Source organism: Theobroma umbraticum, unplaced genomic scaffold (genome assembly GCF_002168275.2).
Source record: "Theobroma umbraticum cultivar Fairchild unplaced genomic scaffold, ASM216827v3 scaffold_25.0, whole genome shotgun sequence".
Taxonomy (NCBI): Eukaryota; Viridiplantae; Streptophyta; class Magnoliopsida; order Malvales; family Malvaceae; genus Theobroma; species Theobroma umbraticum.
The window spans coordinates 815,511-831,641 of NW_018397282.1; the positions used below are offsets into that span (position 1 = coordinate 815,511).

A 16,131-nucleotide genomic window follows, 5' to 3' on the forward strand; every position below is an offset into this window, starting at 1 on the left:
CTTAGGAAAACATTTCCTTTGACTTTATAGTAGGGCTCCCCAAAGTTGGAGATATGGTATCAATTTTGGTGGTAGTGGATCGTTTTTCAAAGTATGTTATATTTATCCTAGTCCAGAAGTTTGGCTCTATAGAAGACATGGGGCGTATGGTTTTTCAACATGCGGTGAAATATTAGGACATCTTTCAGATCATCATCAATGATAAAGATCTAAGGTTTATTGGTTTCTTTTGGAAACAACTCTTCAAGTTGTAAGGTTAGAACTTAACATCTCCTTCAATTATAATCCCTAGACAGATGGCCAAATGGAATGCTTTAATGGATTATTAAAGGAATATTTGTGACATTTTGTACAAGCAACTAGAAAAATTGGCTTACTTTACTGGATGTGGCTCAATTATGTTTCGATTCTCAAAAGAACTTTTTTGCTAACAAAACCCTTTTAAAGTCGTCACCAAGTAACAACCTAAACTTCCTCATACCTTCGTGAAGTCATATCAAGGGAAAACCCCCTGAGTCTTTAACTTTGCTAAATAGTGGAGACAAAACATGGAGATTACTTAAGCATATCTATAGAAAGCCTTTAGCCACATGAAGAAGTAAGCAAATAAAGGTCGAAAAGCATAAAACTTTAAGGTGGGTGACCTTATGTTAGTGAAATTGGAACTCAAAAAGATCAAATTCCTAAGATGGATAGATTAACGACTAACACAGAAGTATGAAGAGTTGGTAACGATCATTGCTAAGGTTAGGAAGACCTTTTACAAGATTGATCCACCCAAGTGGATAAAAGTATACTTAGTATTTGACGCTAGTAACTTGAAGCCATTCCATGTAGATTTAATAGATGCAAGCAGAAGTTAAGCCATAAGAGCTACCATCATAGTGTTGAGTAAAAGAGGTTCATGTAAAAAAGACCACGTTAGTCTCCTAACGACTAACACATGAGTATTTAGTTAAATAGGAATGTCTTGGAGCAGATGAAATCACTAGGGAGAGAAAGACTTATGTACCTTCAAGTAGAAGATTAAAGAAATCCCAGGCAACCAGACAGGTGCCCGATAGGCCCAAGCTTTATTGGGCATAACGTACCTTGAGTGGGGGAAGATGTCATAAGCCACCTTTGTGTAAGGCCATGACGGGTTAGAACTATCTAGGAAACTAAGTCCTTTCTTCCTTAAGAGGAAATGTCACATCTCATTTTGTGGTGAAATATGACTAGTGCATGAATCTAGATAAGTATAGCCCATTAGGTCCAAGCAAGCCTTTATAACAGTCATCATGCACAATACATCCTAGTTGTATAGGTGGCACATCAACCTCACTCACAAATCCTAAAGTGTTCCTACCCTACTTCGGCTAATTATGATCAAGCCCCACTATCGTCATAGGATTCTTCAAGCTTAGGAACGTTTTCATCTTTATCTTACATCACAAACAAATAACATTTTTATAAATCATCATCATATGCTCAGCCTATAGTTTATATGAATATTTCAGTACATACATCTCATGGCATGTATTTCATAATAACATAAATCGTTCACAGGCTTAGCCTACATTGTACATGATATGCTCAACACATACAACTCATGGCATACATGTCATAATCTCATAACTCATCCATATACTCAGCCCATAGTGTACATGACATTCTCAACACATATATCTTATGGCATACATGTTATAATCTCATAAATGGAACTCATGCATCCATCATACCTTACATGCTATGTCATGTCGAGCATGTACTTCATACCATTCATCTCTTTTGAAGGAAAACATTTGATAGGGCTTGTCCCCCTTTGTTGAAAACTAATACATAGTAGCATATTTGCATATGTAGTAGATTCAAAAATGATTTGAAAATCATTGTGTCAACATATCACAAATCATAATCAAATCTAATCTTTTGAGCATTTCTTTCAAAACTTCATAGAAACCTTATAGTTCTAATCCTTTGATAAGCCATTTATGAAAACAATATTGCAACATGCTTAAATAATTATTTCCATAGAAATCATGCTAGCTTTACATATTAAAATACTTAAAAAGGTGTATCCACTCACTAAAGTAGAGACTCGATTTTCTAGCTCCAATCACAACTCTATTTTGACATACTCCGTGGAGTTTTCAAGTGTAACAATTATCACAATCATTTCCTAAAATAAAAATCTCATAATAATTATTTTAGTTGCTTTCAAAGCTATTTACTTTTAGCTAAACTAATTTTCTAGCTAAAACCCATACTTAGAAGCTCATAAATCTTTCATCCTTACCTTAAGTAAGCTTAGATGCTTAAGAAAATCACACAACCTTTATGCTTAAATCACCAATAGAAAATCTGGGTAATAAAATCATATTGTTAGAAACTAGAAATCAAGATTTAAAGTTTTCAGAGCTTAAAAATGTCACCTTTTTCATAACAACTCAAAACCAAATCATTTAATCATAAAAATGAAGATTTCAATCAAAATGAGTTGAAAGGACTTGAGTTGAGAGAAATACCTTAGGAAAACAATTGAAGATTGAAAACCCTCAAAGAAAGTGAGATATTTATAGTTTTAAGTGAGAAAAATTGTTTTGGCCCTTTTATCTTTTTGAAAACAGCAAAATGTATTGATACATTTGGTTTTGAAAAAATTGTATCGATATATTACGAACATATATCGATATATAACCATATATATCAATACATTATGAATACATATCGATACATTTGAAACAAAATGAAGCTTTTGAGACAGATTACTTATAAAACTTGCCCCACTTATTCGCATTAAATACCATTGAAGTAAATGTCCTTGTTTTTACTTCTTTCCTTTTTACTCTCCATTGACTTAAGATATTTAATGTAAATAAGAAAACAACCTCCATTTAGATTCAACCAAAATATAAAAAAAAATAAAATTTTAAAAGAATCAAAATCTATATTTTGGTTTCAAGAACAAAATAGGAAAGGTTCGACTAAAATTAAATTTGTAGCTTCCATTTACCATAGCAAATGTACTCCAAAAATTATGAAAAAATCATTTTTCGTTATCTAAATACAAAGGGAATCATTAGCGTCATTTTTTATTTCCAAAAGATTGTTTTATAAAAATCACAAATTTTGACCCCTTCCAAACTTATAAAAATTTCTGCTTCAAAAGTGATAGACAATCTAAGTGTCAATAAATTCGTTTTGAAGGTTAAAACTAAGTTTGATATTCATAACATGTAATCTATATGCTCATATAAGGATTTTTTAACTTATCCTTTTACTCAAGGTGGGATTTCATAGGAAATGTCCCCATTTTAAACAATGTAATGGTACTTGGTAACATACTTATGAAAGCATATTGAATCTTTAAGGGGAAGACCCTCAAGGGAAGGAGTGTCCCCATTTCAATTATTGTTACAGTTCTTGGTGGAATACATGTAAAAGCCCGTTAGCTTTTTATAAAGGTGAACAATCGATGGATTGTTAGGCAACCTCATTAGTTAAGGAATGTTAGTGGTGAACCATTTAGAGCTGTCCCTATGGCCTGGCGATGGCGCATTTATACTCGTGGTCCATTTATCCTCCTTTTTCAATATTAATAAAACATTTTTTCCTTTATTTGGAACAAGTAGTTGCATGTATGGCATTTGCATGCCCTATGATTTTGCTATTGCTTTTTGTAAATTAACTCATGGCTATAATTTGTGCTTACTTAGATATCATCGAGTTCTTAGCTGAATTGTTTGGAAGTGTCCACCAAACGCCACACAAGCTATTGCTTACTTGAGCTAAGAGACGTAGTCGTGACATTTGGTCTTTTTGCCTACATTATTTCCTTTAGCTTGGTAAGGAGTTTCAAAACCACTATGAAAAATGTCTTTGATGGTTCAAGCATAAACTTTATAAAACCTTTCAAAGTTAAGGTTTAACCTCTTTACCTTTTAAATAATTAAGGTATAACCAACTCTACCCTTTAATGGTTAAGGTATAACCTTTCACAAAGATGCAATAAGGAGATTTTGAACAGCTTAAAAGCCTTTCTGGGGCAAATATGATTAATGGGTACACTCAAAGTTCGAAGCAATAAATAAGACTTCAATGTTGAGAGAGAAAATGATGATATTTAAGAATTTGATAGTACTCTTCTTCTTGGATATGTTTTTCAGAGTCTTCTTACTTCATAAATGTGGTTGGAAGCTTCAATTTATGCTAAGGAAGTGTGTTGGAGCTGTTGGAGATCATTTAATGCAGAAACTAGGCATTGAGAGCTTTAAATGTAAGCCTGCAACGCTCTAGGGATCAACCCTTTAATTTAGGGGATCAACCTTTTAACAAGAAGGGTCAATCCCGTGCCACATAGCTTGGGACAAATTCTTTTTTCTTTGAAAAGGATCAACCATTTAAATGGGAAAGGTCGATCCTCACACTTTCACATGGAGGTTTGGCTTTCTAACTTCCAGGAATCAACCTTTGATCCTTCGCTTCCATTGAGGCTTTCTTTCTTTTTTGTCTTCTGGGGATCAACTTTCTATACTTGAAGGGTCGATCCTTTGCTTTCGAAAAGGGTCATTTTGCTCTTCATCTCTCAAGGATCGACCTTTCAACTATGGGGGTCGATCTTTATAACTGAGTTTTGAGAAAATAAGGCTCTTTGAGCTTCTTTCATGTGAGAACACTTAGCCATAACTTTTCTAAACTTTTAGGGAATATTTTCACATCTTTGAATTCAAGCAAAAACTTGTTTAAATAATTTTTATCAATTAATTATTTTTCATTTCAAAATATGAATCAATTTTAAAGCTAATAAGTATGATTTAGGTTATAATTTTTATTATTAATCAAAATTTTTTAAAAATTTTATGTGAAAGAATGATCACTTTATTTCATGATTATACTATTATTTTTGAATAAAATTCAATAACATGAACTCATATATATTTTTATAACATAAATATTAAACTACGTTAATTTATATAATAGAATATAAATATTTGAAGAAAATGAGAAGTATATCAGTTGCATCTTCGAATGTCTTCATGATATATAAATTCTAAAATATATGAAAAATTATTTTCTGTGGATTAAGTTTTGTAAATCTTTTATTCCATTTCATTATTAACATTATCATTGTTAAAAAACTATGATTACATTCTTATTGGCATACACCAAGAAATGATTTCAGAACTTGCAAATCATTTAACAAGTTTTGCCCCCTGCAGCAACGTGTTGGCAGCATCCTAGTTCTCATTAAAGTTGATCTCAAATAACATGTTTAGATAATTTTGAAAATTTTATTTAGTTTTTATATAATGTTGACAATTGAGTTGTGTAACTTAATTTGTCACACCATACTCTATTATTCCCATTATATATATATATAAATAAATAAAGAGAGACAGAGAGAGAGAGAGAGAGAGAGATTGAAAAGCATAGTGGGCACATGGGGAAGGTACTTATCTTGTCAAGTTAAACATTTTAAAAGGTGTACTTACTAGCAAACAGAGCAGAATCACATGGAAAAATGCATCAAACTCATCACCCAGAAAAAATGGAAAATTCACACCAAATCCAAGACGCATTCGGGGCATTAATATTCCTCCCAAAGCTTACTTGAAAGGTTAGGAAAACTAAAATTAAAGGGAAAAAAAAAATAAGGAAGGAAATTACAACTCAAACCCCAAATGGAAAAGGAAAGGGATGGTGGGTGGTCCTAAGGAAGTATCCCACCACCACAGGCTGCTAAAAAGGAGAGGCAGACCCAAATAATGCAAAGGGCGATTGCTCACATCACATGGAGGAGCATTCAAAAGTGACTGACACCCCACACATGCCGCTGCCTCCCATTTGCACATGCTCTCTGCCTCCCAAGCACCTTCCCAACCTTTCTTCTCTCTGATAATCTATTTCACCACACTCACTCGCTCTCTTAGAAAGCTTTCAAACAAACAAAACAAATCCCAAATCCCAAATCCCAAAAAAAAAGAAAAAGAAAATCAATGCAACCCTTTTCCAATTCCCCTTAATTGTACCTCCTATATCTGTACTCTATTATTGTACATAACCACACCAAATAAGAACAACATTTAGTTAGCAATTGAGTTTAGTTATGTATATATCTCCTCTCATCATTGTCTCCTTTTAAATGTCAATCCATCTATAGGTGAGGCAGCTAACAGGGTGCAAGGGAGGTGCCTGTGGCATGTGATGAGGTGGTCATTGGTTAGACCGGCGGCTTGCATGAAGGAGTGGACCACCGTTGGTCCAACACACCTAAACCCCCTCCTCACCATGTCCTTGCTAATGCTCTCTGACTTTGATGTCTTAACTGGGATCTTGTGACCAAATTTGTATTGCGTGGAGATTGGCTTGTGATTCACAAATCCCCATATGTATTTATCAAATGATCCAAACTCCCCCTTAACCTGTTATGTAATGTAACAGAAAACAACTAGTGTTAGAAAAAAAATGCTACTTTTTCTCTTCATTCTCATGGTATTATATTTAAATAAAGCCATGTGAGGTGATTGGTGATCAAAGCAATCATGGGTCCTTCACTACTTTTATTTCCCAAAGAATATTTTTGACATTTTTTATGGGTTCCCCTGGTGATGAACAGCCAAATGTGGGGTCATGAGTTCCAACATAACAACAGCTTGCAGCTTGCAGCTTGCTTGCTTCCCAAAAACTTTTCACCAAATAAGAGGAAAAGAAAAGCAAAGAATAAGTTGTTTGGCAATCATTGCTCCGATTGGCTGATGTTTAAACCAATTTTTTTTATTGGAAAAAACATGAATGGAAAGTATAAAGTAAAATATAAATAATCTAAATAATAAACTATAAAAATCAAAGCAAACAACCAAGTCAAATTTCTCAATCTCGCTTCACAATGATGGTTTGGTTGCAAATCAGTGTTGTTAACAGCCAAAAGAAGAAAGCTCCTCTGGGGTTACCAACTTTGAACTAGGCAGAGTGAAAGTATATTAACTGGGAGCAACAGTGCCATGGAAAAGGAAAATGATAGCTTTGGACTAATTACCTCAAGAATACGGTTGGAGTTGTCCACAACACCTCGAACTCTGCTAATGTCAATACCATATTCTGAGCTAATTGCGGTCATTTCTTTGTCAGTGAACTTGGCTACAGTTTCTGCATCAAAACCTGAAAATGCGTCCCTGACAGAGAGCAAGAAAAATGCACAAAAAATCTTGTTAGCCTTTATCCTATGATGGTTAATTTCTAGTTAATGAGGGACGAGTAAAACACAGGTAGTGACCTGAAATCTTGACGTTTCTTCAAGATTGAAATCCAATCTGAGCCAACTTGAGCACCACTTAGAATCAACAACTCGAAGAGCATGCTGTGTATGAAGCTTAGAATTAGGAAAAATTAACCATATTCAAGAGAGGACGGGATTGAATGGTGGGGAGTGACAAAGATATTTTACCTGTCATCATGGACTGGAACTCCCCATTCTTCATCATGGTAAGCCACATAGACAGGATCTAAGCATGGGAAATTAGGTAATGAAGGACTTTAGCCTAAATAATTTTGAGTTCAAAATTGGAAAGCAGCTTAACTGACCAAATTCCTATATATTATATTACATATGGTCATACCTGAATTGGGCGTGATAAAACTGCACCTCTTCTCTTCCTCATCAGGCTTAGTCATAGCGCTTGAAGCATCGAGAGGAACGACCTTATATTCAAATTTGGCTGACTTCGATCTTCCATAGTGGGCAATTTTCATCTTTCTTTGTGCTTGTTGAAGTGCCATCTGTTCCCTCCTAACTGCAGCAATACTTCCTGGCGCCTCAACGATCAAAGAAGAAGAATAACTCAATGATGGCTCAATCCAAGAAGATAATCCATTCCCCATACCCTCTTTGAAACTTTTTGATTTCTTCCTCTCCAAGGTTTTTGTGATGTTTCTAGGAGTCATAACCTTTTCAGAACTTGTGTTTAATGCATTGGGATCACTCCCTCGCTTAATAGCAGCTGGCCGGGGGGACTTTGACTTTGGGGATATAGGTGGTGTCAACGAGGCCTTGGCCCTGCTACCATTACCAACAGTTGCACTTGTTGCTGGTGGCGTTGAGGCTAGTGGTAGAGGCGTTGGAGGGGACAGGGGTGGTATTTTTTTCAACGAATTTCGACGGTCAAGGCTAGGAACACGATTGCAATTAGGCTGCAGGACGGGGCGGCCATTGATCCTGGCCACCGCAGGTGTTATTTCAACACCTGTGGTCACCTTAGCATTGGAGCTACACATTTTCCTTGTGTTTTTCTGTCTTTTGGGTAGATGAAGGAACAGAATTAGTGCAAGGATGAAACAAGAAAGGCTAATGACACTTGGGTTCCTCGGAAGCTTGCAAAAGAAAAGGATATGGGTCGAGAGAGGGTTAGGAAGGATTGCTGAAGGAGTGAAGGGGGGAAGCACTGGTGAGATTATATAAAAGGTAGAAAGTGGGGACGGGACTGTTGTAACATGGGGAGGTCGGGGTCTGCCATACAACCTCTTGTGATGGGCATTTACTTTTTGGTAACTAGACCACGAGGGGTGACTATGACACGCTTCGTTCTAGGCCACTTGGCATTGTTTTCAACCAATTATTAAGTACCGGTATCCACATTATGGTATGATTATGAGATATATTATTGTATAGGGAGAGAATCATGGGAGCTGATACAGGGGATTTGTTGGGTGGGGAGGTTGTGGTGCTGCTGCCGCCCTGCTGGGTTAAAATGCACACTGTTTACCTTGGGAAACTTCCCCTGTTTCCACTTTTTGCTCATCATGGATATACACATATATTGCCTCTCATCTCCAGGAATGCAGCTGGAGTGGTGGATAAGGGAGGTAAGTATTCAAGAAAGAGACACATCAATGCTCTCTTCTTTTTAGCTGGAGGAATCTCTCTCCCCCTCTTTAGTTGCTTGGGAGACGGCAAAGGTAACATGGGAGAGTTTCTTGTCAAGCACAATTTTGGCCAATTACGAATTGTCATGTGTCCTTCAATTTTTCTTTTAAAACATTGTATTTTGATGACCAATTAAAATTTTTAAGTGTCATTGTATAAATTCATTGAAGATTTTTCAAACCATTTGGCAAACCATGATCATGACACATTCTTCGGTCAATCAAATTTTAAAGATTCATGTATAATCAAATCAAATTTAGTTAGCTTACAAAAAAATAAAATTTTATTTATAAGTTATTGTATTTATCTTTAATTAAATTTATATACGACTCTATTGTTTAGCACTATAAAAACTATACTCCTCCAAACAACTCTCTTGTTTAATTAAATTTGACCCAGTCAAATTTTGCCTATAATCTCTTTTCTTCAAAGCTCAAATTATCAAATTTCAGTGGCCACTCAAAAGAATTTTGTCAACCAGCCAACTCTCGAGTCTTCTCTTACTCAAAAGTAATTAGAAAAGAAAATTCTTCAATATTACTTTACTAAAGGTCATTTTTTACTAACATCCGAACATTTGGTTAATTGGTTGGTATATGATCTCCATGTTTAAATAGCAGAGTTCAAATCCTCCTTCCTTAAATCCAAAAAGAAAAGAAAAATTCATCTTGTACTGCAAATTTGGATGTGGCAACTATCATGAAAACTACCACAACTTCTTTAGAAGAACAAGTTGCACTTTTTGCAAAAAAAATATAGAATTGCTTGCAATGAATGTCGAAGAAAAGGATGACCAAATTACCTTAATAATGCAGAAAATTGAAAGTCTTAAGTAAAAACAAACAAGTTGTTGAAAAACAAAAGAGGCTTCCAATTCTTCAAGAAAGTGGTGAAAATTTCACTAACAAAGTTGCAGAAGACCTTTAGAAAGAATCTTCTGACCAACTCTAGGAGCTCATCAAAGAAGCAATCAAAGATCAAGCTGCAAGTACTACTCTACCTTCCTCCACTTAAGCAAAACCATACTCTCAAAAGAATCGATTGTATAAGTATGCCTAAAAACTGTCAACCATTGAAATTCTAGCAATTTGATCCAAGAAAAAATGTTACACACTTTGTCGAAACTTGTAGTAATGCAAGCTTGGATGGAGAGCTTATGTTCAAACAATTTGTTCATTCTCTAAAGAGCAATGCTTTGAAATTGGTATAAAGATCTTGAGCCTAGCTCAATCAACTATTGGAAACAACTTGAGTTCGAATTCCAAATTCGTTTCTTCTGTACGCGATGTATAGTGATAATCTTTGAAGTTACAAGCTCAAGCAAATGAAAGCATTAACTTGTGATTGACTACATTCATAGGTGAAGAAATTTAAGTCTCAATTGCAAAGACTGATTTTGTGAATTGCCTCTGCACTTGATAAGTGCATGTAGGGCATGAATTTGACTCTTTGCCAAATCCTCAAAACTTTTGAAGAATTGGCAACACATGCACATGACATGGCACTTAGCATTGCAGTTGTGGAAAATCAAGAAACACCAGTTAAGGAGCCAATGAAAAACAAACAAAAACAAGACATTCCCAAATGAGGAAAAATTTTGACTGACACATCAAAAATTGAACAGTTAATGGTTATAATAATCAAAAGATTACTCAAGATAAGGAGTCAAGAAGTGAAGCTTAATTCTTCCTGAGGTAAAGGATAAAGGAAATTCTTTTTGAAGGAAAAACATGTTGTTCCATGATTCTAAAGTCCCAAAGATGTTTTTCTTTTGAAAAGACTTGTAAATTCATTACTTTAGAAGAAGCATAATACAAAATACAGGTTGATGGCAAAACAAAAACAGCCATAAACCTGTGTATTCCTGACTTCAAAATCTGCCAATTCTGAGCAAATCTATGAGGCAATCAAAGATTTACCAAGCATACGCAAAGAGCAAAGGGTTCACACCTATACAAAGGCATAAAGAAAGAAAGTAAAGTCCCAAAGATGTTAAAAGATCATTTAGACTCACAAATCATCAAATTGCCTAAAATGAAATAACCTGAAGACGTTAGTTGAGTGATTGTTACCAACTTTTGCAGATTTCATCACTTGATTAGCCATTTAATAGGAAATTGCATCATTTTGAAATAAAAAATAATGGAACTTTACAAAAATGAAAAAATTGAGTTTGAACATCCTGAACCCTTGAGTTTTGATCAAAATTACAAAAAGTCCATTAGTTTTCACAATGGACACTCCGCTCCAAAAAAATATTTTTCGTTAGATATGTAGGTCCAACCGCTAGTCAATCATTAGTATTTCTGTCAACTTATTGCATGGTAAAAGTATAAAGACAATTTTAACTTTGATTAATTTTTATAATTACAATTATATAATTTTATTAATATTTTATTATTTTTTTTTGATTATTAAAAAAAAAGCTCCCCATTTCGTAGCACTAGAGCTCCCCTAAGAAAGCACCAATGCTCCCTTTGTGGAGGCCGATTAGGGCTCTGCATAATCGAGGCTCCCAAGGGAGCACTTGGTGCTTCCTTTGGGGAGCCCGATGCTCCTTTACGGGGAGCACCGATTTGTGCTCCTCTCCCTTGGGAGCATCTGCCGATGCTCCCTTTTCTTGGGGAGCTAGGGAGCATCAATCTGTGCTCTTTATTTTTTTTATTTTTAAAATGCAATAATAATTTATTAAATTAATAAAAAAGATATTTTAGTCCATTCATTATTTCTATTAACGGTGTTGTAGTCTGGTGGTAGAGTATCCATTTCGAAAAACAATAGACCTCCGTGTAATTTTGATCAAAATTTAAAGGAGTCAGGGTATTTTATCCTAAATTTTATTATAAGCTACTTCCCACACTTAAAAATCAAGGATGTAAACAAGTCTTGATGGACCATTTGTAGAAGGGAAAAATTTCAACCAATTATGAACAATTAAAAATTTTGGGTGGTACTAAACAAATTAATTGAAGATTTTCAAGCCCTTTTTAAATTAAGATAAAGACACATGGTTTGGTCAATAAAAGTTTAAAAACTCATGAATTATCAAATCAAATTTCATCTATGTGCCATCGTATTTATCTCTAAATAAATTAAAAAATTCAGAGATAAAATCAAAAAGATTAAGTTCATATAGAGCTATTTGACTTAGCATTATAAATATAATGCTCCTTCAAGCCATTTGGTACAAAAAATTGGAGGAAAAAGATTTTGAAGAACAAAGTTTCTAGAGCTCCCATCTTAAAAAGCAAATTAGAAAAAATAAAGTCTCTAAGTTCCAACTCACAATCCACAAAAGGTCTAAAGAAAGAGGTTTCCAAAGTTCCAATAAACAAGTCGAAGAAAGATATGAAGAATAAAGCAAATTTTGGAAAACAAGTTCAAAGAATAAGATCTCTAGAATTCCTAAACAAATTCCAGAAAGAAGGTTTTAAAGAATCCAAGCCTCTTTAGAGTTTCAACAAATTAAGATATGAAGATCAAATAATTAAAGTTCCGAAAGTTTAATGATAACGTTGATAAATCTATAATATAGAGTTATTTGATGTTAATTTTGGTTAGTAATTTGATATGTTCTTGAGTTTTATATCAAAATTGTAGGTGTTTTTTGTTATTTATTTTAATTTAAGTAAACTATGTTGGGTCAATTGAATTTAGATTATTTTAGGTTAAGTTAGTTACTGATTTGTTTAATGATTTAATTGTGTTTTTGCAGGTGTGTTATGTTGAAGGACTTTTAATTGAAGTAGAAGAGTGTATTTTAGATGCAGAATTCCACTACATATGTTGTGGTAGTTTGAGCATACACCTACTGCAGAAGTCTAAATTATATGATTCTTAGACTATTGGAAAGATATGAATAACAAGAGAAAATTGGATCGAAAGTCAAACTAGTGCATGACTGCAGCCTTCACCATTTTTTGGCTGCAGCTATCACCTGTTAGTGGCCATAGCCATCACCTAGCCATCGCCATAGCCATCACTTGTCCATGGCCATGGCCATTGACAAGAAATTACCAAAAAAAAAAAGAATAAAGCTAGTGGCCACAACCCCTAACAAGAAGTAGGAATTTATGTGCATTTGGACTTCTAATTGGACACAAATTCGAGCTTATTTAATTCTCCTTTCATTAGCATGTTTAATTAATAATTAAGCAAGGTTTTTTTGAAAAAAAAAGAAGGCATTGAAGCTAACAAGAAAGTAAGGAAAGTAAGGAAGATTGCTAATCGAAGACTTGATAAATATTGAAATTCTTTCTTTTCTTGTTATCTTTATACTTTCTTTTTTAGTTTTGATGATTATTCTTTTTTGGAAGATGTTTTTAGGAATTACATTGAACTATTTTTTTTAATCTAGAATCACAATTGAACCCAATGCGTAGTTTGAATTTTTAATATCCTTTCTTGCTTATGATTAATAATGTTTAAGTTGTTTATTTCAATTTTGTTCTTAATGTATCGAATTGATTGGCCACCAATTTAGATTAATATGGAAACCTAAACAGAATTGGAAGAGGGAGGTTAAAGTAAACCATGGATGAAATAGAAAATTTTCAATATCAATTGCATGAGATGATTGATTGGATTCATGTGTAGGGTAGAAATATACTTACATGTCATATGTAGCCATAACTAGAGTCTAAGCTTAATGAGTTTTTTTTTTTTTAATTTCAATTTGCATAGGAATAGTAAATTGGTTAATGAAGATATTTTTATAAGAATATCGAAAGAGACTTGTAAATAAATTAGAACTGTGAGTTAACAACTTAGGCATGTCTAGTAAGTCACGAGTGAATAGAAGAGATTTGGATCATCAAAACTAAAATTTTAGTTTCTTTAATTTTCAATAATTTTAAAATTCAGTTGTTTGAATAAGATTAAGTTGTTTTAATTATAATACATAGCAAAAAGATTTGAGCAATTCTTTAAGGGAACAAACTTTACTTTCTATTATATTACTTGTTAACAATACATGTACTTGGATGGTAAATCTGACAACAAGTTTTTGGTGTCGTTGCTAGAGAGTTGTGCCAAATTTTCTTTGTTAATATTAATACTAAGCAATCTTAGTCTTAATTCAAACTTTCTATTTCTTTATTTTCAAGTACTTTTGATCATTGTATGCGAAGAGTGAAAAGTTTAGAGATTGTTCCTTTTAATCCAAAAATCGATAAGACCCTTCGAAGACTTTGAAAAGAAAATTCACAAACTTCAACTCAATTCAAAACAATGGTTGATCAACAAGAAGAAAATTAAGTCATCATGAGAAAATGTTGTACCTCTCGTTCAAGGCCTTCATTCTAGCATCAGTAAACCTATCATCCAAGCCAATAAATTTGCTATTAAGCCAACAATAATTCAAAAGATTCAAATTTTAGTTCAATTTGGGGGATTGCCAAATGATAATCCTAACACACATATTGTGAATTTTCTAGAGATTTACGATAATTCAAAACTAATGGCATTTTCGATGATGCCACTAGATTGAGGCTTTTCTTGTTTCCATTAAAAGACAAGGCAATGAGTTGGTTGAATTTGCTTCAAGCTGGTACCATTAATACTGATAATGATTTGGTTCAGAAATTCTTGGCTAAATTATTTCCACCAACTAAGATAGCTAAGATTCGGAATGATATCAGCTCTTTTACACAATTCGATTCTAAATCACTATATAAGGCTTGGGAGAGGTATAAAGATCTGTTTAGGAGATGTCCTCACCATGGGTTACTTAAATGGCTACAAGTTTAGATTTTCTATAATAGTTTGCTAAGACCAATCAAAATCACCATGGATGCTACAACTGGAGGTGCACCTTTGAGTAAATCCATTTATTAGTTTAAACATTCTATACTAGTTTCCTGGGACCAATTAAAACTACCATTGATGCTACAACTAGAGATGCACTTTTGAGTAAATCCATTGATCAGGCTTATGATTTGTTAGAGGAGATGGCTTCCAACAATTATCAATGGCCATCAGAAAGATTAGGTGCAAGAAAAATTGCTGGTGTTCATGAGCTTGATGTAATTAATGCCTTGACTTCACAATTGGTTGCTCTCACCAAGAAAATTGATACATTGAATGTCCATGCTGTATAGAGTCCTTTTTCAACATGGAAGTTATGTGAAGATAGATATCCCAGTGATCAGTGTCTTATTACTGTTGAATTTGCACAATTTGTTGGAAATTTTAATAGACAGCAAAATAATTCATATTTCAACAATTACAATCTTGGTTAAAGGAATCATCTTAATTTCTCATCGAGTAATAACCAAGGATCCTCGTCAGCAGTAAAGCCAAACTATTCTCTTGGTTTTCCACCACAAGCTAGAGCTCCAAAGCTGGAAACAAAGCCTTCTGTGGAAGAATGTTCATGCAATGCATGGCAAAGACTAATGCTATCATTTATAGCCAAGCAGCATCACTCAAGAATTTTGACACACGAGTAGATCAACTTACCAATGCCATCAATAACAGGTCTCAAGGAACTTTATCAAGTGACACAAAACCAAATCTCAAAAGTCAAGGAAAGGAACAATGCAATGCAATTTTTTTAAGGAGTGGTGACTAGCTTAATGGGGTAAAAGGTACAGAAATGGTAGATGGTGGAGATAGAGTTGATCAAGAGGATACTTTTAGCAAGCAAGCAATACCACCACAAGTTAATGGAGAAAAGCAAGGAGAAAAAGTATCCACACCATCACAAGTCAAGCTATTTATGCCTCTTATTCCTTTTCCTTAAGCATTGAAGCAAAAGAAAATAGATAAGCAATTTGAAAAGTTTTTAAATGTTTTTAAACAGCTATATATTAATATTCCTTTTGCAGATGCTTTGGCACAAATACCTTCTTATGCAAAGTTCCTTAAAGAGATCATGTCCAAAATTAAGAAATAGGAAGATTTTGAGACAGTTACACCTATTGAGAAGTGTAGTGTTATAATCCAAAATAAGCTTTTACCAAAACTTAAGGATCTAAGGAGTTTTTTTATTCTTTGTACTATTGGAAGTTTTAAATTTTTTAAAGCTTTATGTGATTTGGGTGATAGTGTTTCAATTATGCACTTATCTATTGCTAGGAAACTTGGACTTAAATAGATACAACCTACTATAGTTACCTTGCAATAAGCAGACAAATCAATCAAGTATGCCGTGAGGATTATAGAAGATATTTTGTTTAAAGTTGGGCAGCTCTACATTTCAGTAGACTTTATTGTGCTTGCGATAGAAT

General features: G+C 33.9%; 1 protein-coding gene across 1 annotated transcript; it reads right to left on the reverse strand.

Moving 5' to 3' along the window:
• Nucleotides 1-5,423: 5,423 nt before the first annotated feature.
• On the reverse strand, nt 5,424-8,492 carry LOC110428136 (DNA glycosylase superfamily protein). The gene is made up of 5 exons (XM_021443854.2): nt 7,599-8,492; nt 7,427-7,484; nt 7,256-7,339; nt 7,019-7,154; nt 5,424-6,404 (listed from the first exon to the last, which is right to left on the reverse strand). The coding sequence occupies exons 1-5, from the start codon at nt 8,251-8,253 to the stop codon at nt 6,108-6,110; spliced, it is 1,230 nt and encodes a 409-aa protein (XP_021299529.1). The 5' UTR covers nt 8,254-8,492; the 3' UTR covers nt 5,424-6,107.
• Nucleotides 8,493-16,131: the final 7,639 nt, after the last annotated feature.